This window comes from Eurytemora carolleeae, unplaced genomic scaffold, assembly GCF_000591075.1.
Source record: "Eurytemora carolleeae unplaced genomic scaffold, Eaff_2.0 scaffold236, whole genome shotgun sequence".
Lineage (NCBI taxonomy): Eukaryota > Metazoa > Arthropoda > Copepoda > Calanoida > Temoridae > Eurytemora > Eurytemora carolleeae.
In genome coordinates, this window is record NW_019396199.1 from 171,546 (window position 1) to 180,175 (window position 8,630).

Below are 8,630 nucleotides of genomic sequence, written 5' to 3' on the forward strand. Positions count from 1 at the left end.
GTTTAAACAGTGGCCGTGTTGTTCACGTACTTTGGGGGACGATAGTTTGGCCGCTAGGTGTCTCACGCAAAATTCTTATCTGATAGATAGATAGTTCTTACGAGAGACATCTAGCGGTCAAACTATTGTCCCCCAAAATACGTGAACAACACGACCACTGTTTAAACATTATTATGGAGAGAACGGGCTCAGGGGGCCGAGTGCCTCTGCTAGGACAGGCATGGTATTGTTGGATTTTGTGAGAATTTCCTTACATGATTATTTTCAGACGTATTAGTTGACAAGGATGGAGGATAGGGAGATAATATCAAAGTTCATTACCAGGGGAAAGGTAAGATAAATATTTCAGCGTAATTTCAAGTAACCCGCTAATAAATAAAGATTCTGATCTACAACGGTATCCTTGAAACTTCTATCTGATAAAAATGTGGAAGATGCCGTCGTAAAAGGCTTAATTTGAGATATTTCACCATTGTTTTTTTAAGCAATAAGTGCGCAAGTCACCTGACAATACATTAAATTCAGCTAGATGTCTCCCGTGAGTTATTCATGGACGGACAGAGTTTCTCACGCCATACGATATTTGGATCATTAGCCGTGCATTAGCCGTACTGTGGCCATGATTTATTTGAGAATAGGTGGCAGCACTAATCAAAGTAGCTTTCTGATTTTATTTCATAAATCGATTGCAGTGTCTTGTTTTTTAAGATCCATTATGAATTTGAAAATAATTTAAAGTACAATTTCCTATGTTTAAGATAGTTTGCCGCGTTCAAATCAAATTCGTAAAAAGCTTTCCCTTTTCCTCAGTCGATAGGGGTCGCAATGTATATGTTTGTGGTCGGACAATACTCGGACACTGATAACTCATGGAAGAACGCTTTTGAACAAAACACTATTTCTCCGTACATTTCACGACCAAAATAGGAGACGTGAAGTTGTCGACCAATGTAGTTTATGGAAGGAACGGCCTCTGAGGAGTTTAAATAGTTGCCTGTACAGTGTACAGTTTACAGTGTGCAATGTACAGTTTACAAAGATGGCAACGAATATTGTGCTTAATTGATTTATAAACCAAAAAAAAACGACAATATCTTAGACATTAATTCTCATAAGGGTTTCAATAGTGGATCGGACATAATTCCATCTTAGCATCATTCAAATTATTTTTATATTCTAGACTGATTTGTTGACAACATCAGAGCTGTTGTCCAAAGAGAAATCTGAACTAGTGAGCTCCCGTCAGACTGGTCTACAGCAGGAAATTATATCATAATTTTCTTATTGTCAACGTTGCTTTTAGTAAAAAATTCATAGCGTTAGGATTACCATTCCAATAAGTTCCGTTTGGATCATTCTAAAATTAACAATCTTCAAGTTGAAAAAATATTTAATTTTGAAAAATTTGAAAACTGAAATTTTGAAAAAAAAATTTTCTTTGAAAATCATGCAACCGGTTTGTTTTGAGAAAAAATGCCAATTTTTAACCATATTGAAAAAATAGAAAACCCCTAAGTTTGAGAATAAATTAAGTTAAATTATTATCATGCCCCCAACATACCCAAGAGTCCCATATAGCCTCGATTTGTTGAGTGACATTTTTACCTAAAAATTATCTCAACAGGTTTTTTTCACTTAAAATTATTGTAGAATTTTGTTATTTTTATTTTAATCTGCTGCCAGCTAATTTCGACCCCAGAGGTATATAAAACGCGTTTTGTTTAGTCAATAAGCTCTTGTCAAAAATTTGTCAATTATTTTAGAATGACCCTCGTATTTTAAATATTAAACTCAGCTTTTGCATGATTTCTTTGCTCAACATTTCAGAATCTGCCGATATTAGTTCATCATTATATGTCAAATATTCAACCCTCCCCCTTTTCATTTGAAGAAAAATTTAAAAAAATTAACCTGATGTAAAAGATTTAATATGGCTAAATGTATTTGTAATATGGCTGTACAGATTCACTTTAAAAGCGAAAACTTCTGATGTTCCATTTTTGTCTAAAAAAAAATAGTCCAATATATGATGATTGTGAGTTGATAGTTGGAGAATGATAAGACTGCTTACTTGAGAAAACTAGCTGAATCATTCTCCCAGCTAGGGATTCAGTTCCGGGATGCAATCCAGCAATCACAGGTTTGCGGGGAGGGTGTGCACTGTGCAAAATGTGCATACATGGGGACTAATTAAAACGTGGAAATTGAGAGGCGACATAAAGCTGGGATAAAGAGGGTATTTTAAAAATAAGTTAATTTACAGAAGGATAAATATTCAAATACAGGGTGACCCACGATACGTGACCATAGCAAGACGACTTTAAGGTCGTCTTTGATCTTTAAATATATTTACGGCATTTTTTCGTATATGGCACATTTCTTTGCAAAACAGGTTGCCATTGAAGTACAAGTTGACCCCTAGAAGTGGCGAGTTCACGGATTGTTTAATTCTTGGTGATTTTGTGTACACAAGCTATCTATGTCTATTTAATTATCTGGAGAAATTGTGGACAAGTTTCCTATTATCTCTGTATAATTTTGAAAGGAACACAATTTGAAACACCTGTGGCCAGCCGAGTTGTCTACAGGGTGTCCCACGAAACATGACAGTTGGTGAATAGTTTTGAAGGTCTTCTTTTAAAATACAGTAATATATATTAAAGACTGTAATTAATTTTGTTGAACAACTTTTTTACTCGAATATATTTTACTCTGAAAGCAATTTTACTACGATTTGACTGCCTTATAATATTTGTAGTATTCCATTTGGTATCAAATAACTTAACAAAGCAAGGAAAAAGACATTTTCAACTATTCACTAACTGGCATGTTTCGTGGTACACCCTGTATATTTACGGTTTAAGTGTACACTATCAAAATGGTCGATGATCCAATGATAAGAGACCATTTATAAGTCATCGTTAATCGTCATCGTTTTGGACACCGGCCTATACTTTTTGAAAACAGGGTGTTTATTTTCTTGGGAAACATTTTTTCCAGAGATGTGTTGGGGGTTTAATGTTTGGTTTTCTTTTTAGATCTATTTATTAATTCTTGTAATTTACAGTATTAATTGTTTCAATTTAGGATAATCTCAAGTCGGCTGAAGAAGACTATTATCAGTGTTCGGACAAAGTACGTCTCGTTGAGAAATCTTTTGGTATGCTTTAGTACATGATAACAATTGGGAGAAGGTCTACTTAAGAATCAAGCTCTTAAACCATTTCGAAAATACCAGCGGGGGGGGGGGGGTTAAATTATTAACCTTTTTTACTGGTGGTAGAAACTAAAAGTTGCTTGGTATTTATTCTGTTTTTTGGAGTGGATGTGATTTCTTGTTCTTTTGGGAAAAAAAAACTATCCGAAGAAATGGTCATAACTTATCCATTTTTCTTCAGGGTGGATCCAGGATTCGGATCCGGATCAGAATTAAATGGATTTAAGGATCTTGAATGCAAATTTTAACTAATATTCAGGGGAAGGAGTACTCGATGTAAGAACTATGGAACTACTCTTCCAATCTCTACTACAGGTAAGAATATTTTTGATATAGGGTGCGGGCTTCCAGGGCGCGCCTCAGTATTAATTCAGACGGCCATTTTTTTGCAATTTTAAAAGTCAAATTTTGATATTTTTTCGAAGCATAGTTTTTATTCGCATCTTTCCTGGGGCTGTGGGAGCAGTCACAAAAAAAAATAGATCAATTGGTTTAACCGTTTTGATGTTCAGTGGATACAAACAGACCATATTTATATAAAGATGAACATAATTAAGTTCTTGGCTCATGTATATATATATAATTATAGCTAAAGCTGGCCAAACGGCTGGACCAAATTGGCTTATTTATTTGATGAAACCATGGGTACCATAGGCTAAAAAAAAAAATCTTATTCAAAAATATTTCTATTCTTTCAAAATTCGATTTTTTTCTTTCACACCGAGCACTTCAACTTACGATACCTTTATCAATGCCTGTTATACTTTTCATCTTTACTGAAACTAGAATTCCTAAAAAATTACTTAAATTTCATTTTACTGTATGTAACTAGAATTTTTAGAAGATTACTATTTAGTTTTTTAAATTTGTGATTTAGATTGAAGAGACAGTTTCGAGGATAAAGGCTGTCAAGAATCCTACCCTTCGAACTTTGCCGTGCAGACTTGGTATCCAGGATATAGGTAAACACTGCAGGGGACACTGATGTTGTGAATTTAAGTAATCCTCTAGAAAAAGAGGGGCTCGCCGGTTTCGCGCGTGGAGAGCCTTCCCTTCACGGAGAGCGAACTTACCAGTGTTAACACCATTTCTACACAATTCTGATCGATATCTATTAAAGATTTTATTAGGCAAACTATTCTAAAATTATCCATGTTTTGAAGAAATGATAATAGTTTGATAGTTTTTTTTTGAAAAGAAAACACATTTTTTGCATTTTCTCCTTCAACAACACATTTTAGAACTAATTTTAAGCAAATAGATTATCAAGTAAAATAGGTGGCAACAGACAAATTGACAACTTATACATGATGTCACAAGTGTCAAATATAACAAGGAAAACAAAATTTACTCACATTAGTTGACATATTTTCCAAAATGAAATAAAAAAGTGTAAATATGAAAATAAAAAAAAACCTAGAATTGCAATTATTCTATTGAAAGACAATCACTTATTCTAAAATTATCACTATTATTTATAATTTTGTCGGACACAAAAACTAAGTTGACACTTGTGACGTAGAATACAGCTGTATTGAGAGTGTACAAATTCTACGTTGCCATCTATTTTACCAGAATTGATTTTACGCATCTATTTATGTAAATTATTTTATAAATTGGGATTGATGTCTAAAATTGTGTTTAAATGATTTCATCAAAAAACGCATTGTGTAAAAAATATTAAGCCAGTTTGCAGTGGTACCGTTTAAAGTTCCATTTTCTAGCTTACAGTTTCATTATGACAATTTCTTCCATTGTTTCTGATGCTGAAATACCCAAGTCACTTCATTGAAAAATCTAAAACCACACTTGATAAAAAATAGTTAATAAAAAGAAGAAACTTGATGATGGATATTTCGTATATTTGTTTTTATAGCGGTTTTTAACCAGTCCCATTATTGTTGTCTACTGTCTAGGGTATCTGGGAACTAGTGGAGTTGAACCTGCAGATTATATTCTTATTGTGGAAACTGAACAGGCAGAGGCGGTTGTCGGGGCACAGATCAACCTCAGGATCAACAGCAATACCAGGTAGACAACAACTTCAGGGGTTTGTACAGGGGTGTGTCATTCCTCCCCCNCCCCCCCCCCTGAAGTTATTACGTCTGTATTTTTTTAGGGTTGAATTCGCTGCATTGGGGAAAATTATGATTTTTAGTAGAAAATAAATAAATTTTCGGGAAGATAGAAAAAAATTGTCTTATGAGGTCTAATTTAAATTTTTCCCCAGGGGATGGAAATCTAGACAAATATACTGTATGTATTTCCAAAAAATTATTATTGGCGCTAAGACACTATTCAGCTTTTACCCAAAGAAATTTTTATTTTCATCATTTACTTAATTTTTAAGAAAAATTGATTATTTTTTGTCACTTCCAGATTTAAATTTGTAATTGCAAGAAAGTCTCCCTCACATGCATCATAGGTTTTCCTCGATATCTGTTAATAAGGGATTTTGATACTGAAATAAAACTTTGGAATATGAATGGGGTGGGGGTCTTTGAGAAGATCTCGACCCTGTCAAAAAATGATTGAATGATTTCTCTAATTTTGCTCACGTGCACGGTTAACTTAAACAATGGACATGAACTGATTTAGTTTTTAAACTTGGTGATGTGCAATTGAAATTAAGTTGGTTTGTTCATGGTTAATTTTTTGCCTAAATCGTCGTATCAGAGTCAAAACTTGAAGGAAGATAAAATGTTTTAAAATTGTTTTTGCTTTTCTGACATTATGCAAAATTTTAACCCTGACAGAAAATTGTGCAGAAATCGAACATGTTTTTGTTAAACAAAAGCAGACTTGAACAGAATACAATTTTGAAATCTTGAAAGTTTTATTAAATTAAAGCAGACTTGAACAGAATACAGTTTAGAAATCTTGAGTTTTATTAAATAAAAGCAGACTAGAACAGAATACAGTTTAGAAATCTTGAAAGTTTTGTTAAATAAAAGCAGACTAGAACAGAATACAGTTTAGAAATCATGAAAGTTTTCCGACATTATGCAAAATTTTAACCCTGACAGAAAATTGTGCAAAAATCGAACATGTTTTTGTTAAACAAAAGCAGACTAGAACAGAATACAGTTTAGAAATCCTGAAAGTTTTATGAAATAAAAGCAGACTAGAACAGAATACAGTTTAGAAATCATGAAAGTTTTGTTAAATAAAAGCAGACTAGAACGGAATACAGTTTAGAAATCTTGAAAGTTTTATGAAATAAAACCAGACTAGAACGGAATACAGTTTAGAAATCTTGAAAGTTTTGTTAAATAAAAGCAGACTAGAACAGAATACAGTTTAGAAATCATGAAAGTGTTGTTAAATAAAAGCAGACTAGAACGGAAAACAGTTTAGAAATCTTGAAAGTTTTGTTAAATAAAAGCAGACTAGAACAGAAAACAGTTTTGAAATCTTGAAAGTTTTGTTAAATAAAAGCAGACTAGAACAGAATTCAGTTTACAAATATTGAAAGTTATGTCGTATAAGAGCAGACTAGAACAGATTACAGTTTTGAAATCTTGGAAAGTTTTATGAAATAAAAGCAGACTAGAACAAAATTCAGTTTACAAATATTGAAAGTTATGTCGTATAAGAGCAGACTAGAACAGAATACAGTTTTGAAATCTTGAAAGTTTTATGAAATAAAAGCAGACTAAAACAGAATTCAGTTTAAAAATATTGAAAGTTATGTCGTATAAGAGCAGACTAGAACAGAATACAGTTTTGAAATATTGAAAGTTATTTCATATAAAAGCAGACTTGAACAGAATACAAGAAATCTTGGAAAGTTTTATTAAAGAATACATCAAGATTATTTCATCGAGTTTAAGAATTTCCATTATTACATTTTTTTCCTCCTAAGATTAACATATTCTAGCAAAGAACTGAAAGAATCCTGTCTAGAGAACTTGAAAGTATCCACCAAGTGTCAGGTTAAATAATTAGAAGTTATTGAATACTTATTTTATTATTGAACATGGTTCTTGTAAAAATTAACAAGTTTATATATTTAATATAATAAAGGCGAAAAAAATCGATTTTTTTTCTTTCAAAAATTATTACATAATTTTTAAAAATGCATCAATGGAATCCTCAAAAGAAATTAAAGGGGATGGTGGAGTTGGCACATTTGATGTAGGGGACCGTAGCAGCAACGAATCCAGTGTTTAACCATCTAATGACCTTAAATGACCTCAAAATAAAAATGTTATAACTATGACTTTAAGCATATGAAAAGAAAGCTACGACCCAGGGGAATACAGAAGCAGCAACGCATCCAGTGTTTGTCTTTCTAACAACCTTTAATGGCCTCCAAATTGAAAATGTTTTAACCATAGTATGTATTTCAAATGAAAGCTAGGAACTAGAGAATACATTGGCAGCAACAAATCTAGTGTTTGAACTTCTAATGACCTACAATGACCTTCAATAACCTCCATGATAATATTTAAAATGGCTTTAGGCATGTCAAACAAACATTAGTAACCCCCAAAGAATCGAGTAGCAGCAACAAATCCAATGTTTGACTTTCTAGTGACCTCTAACGACCTGTAATGACCTCCAAATTGAAAATGTTCTAAATAAGGATTTATGTTTATCAATCAAAAGCCATGAACCCAGACAATACACTGGATTTGTTGCTGCTACTGTATTCCTGGGGTTCCTAGCTTTTAATTGATATGCATAATGTAGATCTTAACACTTTAGCTCTACTACCATTTACTACTACTTTATTACCATGGTTCCTAGCTTTCGTTTGATATGCATAAAGCCTACATCAAATGTGCCAACTCCACCATCCCCTTTTGAGCAAAGATGATAAATAATTTGTTCTTCATGATTGTTCATTTTTAGACCTGGATAGATCAGAGTATTGAAGTTGAAGTTAAAGGTCTGCTGTTGGCAGACGGAAACTCCAACATTATCTTCTCATTTCTTCCTCAGAAAGGTTAAGGATTTAAATAGAAAAGCCACATGAAGCATTAAATTGTATGTTCAGTGGTTGAAACTCTTGTGTGGATTATCGTTAATCGTCAACGATTGATCAAGAAATCCAATTTGAGCACCTTGGACATTTTTCTGAATTATATTACTCAATATAGTTAGCTCTGCAGGATGTAGACCACTCTGGGAGACAAAGACGGATTGAATAAATCCGTAGGTCTGTCTAAGATGGAGATTAATGTTTAATCCTGAGATTGAATTAATCCGTAGGTCTGCCTAAGATGGAGATTAATGTTTAATCCTGAGATTGAATTAATCCGTAGGTCTGTCTAAGACGGAGATTAATGTTTAATCCTGGATTGAATTAATCCGTAGGTCTGCCTAAGATGGAGATTAATGTTTGATCCTGAGATAGAATTAATCCGTAGGTCTGCCTAAGATGGAGATTAATGTTTAATCTTGAGAT

The 8,630-nt window shown here is 33.0% G+C and overlaps 1 protein-coding gene across 3 annotated transcripts in view; it reads left to right on the forward strand.

Moving 5' to 3' along the window:
• Window positions 1-240: 240 nt before the first annotated feature.
• The window catches only part of LOC111697911 (uncharacterized), a 36,610-nt gene continuing 28,220 nt past the window's right edge, over window positions 241-8,630 (forward strand). For all 3 annotated transcript variants that reach the window (XM_023468054.1, XM_023468056.1, XM_023468055.1), the window contains exons 1-9: window positions 241-331; window positions 1,181-1,261; window positions 2,048-2,140; window positions 3,088-3,160; window positions 3,477-3,532; window positions 4,095-4,179; window positions 5,134-5,248; window positions 7,098-7,152; window positions 8,075-8,168. In XM_023468054.1, coding sequence (XP_023323822.1) covers window positions 287-331; window positions 1,181-1,261; window positions 2,048-2,140; window positions 3,088-3,160; window positions 3,477-3,532; window positions 4,095-4,179; window positions 5,134-5,248; window positions 7,098-7,152; window positions 8,075-8,168 — 697 coding nt within the window. In that variant the 5' untranslated portion in view covers window positions 241-286. The remainder of the gene's footprint in view (window positions 332-1,180; window positions 1,262-2,047; window positions 2,141-3,087; window positions 3,161-3,476; window positions 3,533-4,094; window positions 4,180-5,133; window positions 5,249-7,097; window positions 7,153-8,074; window positions 8,169-8,630) is intronic.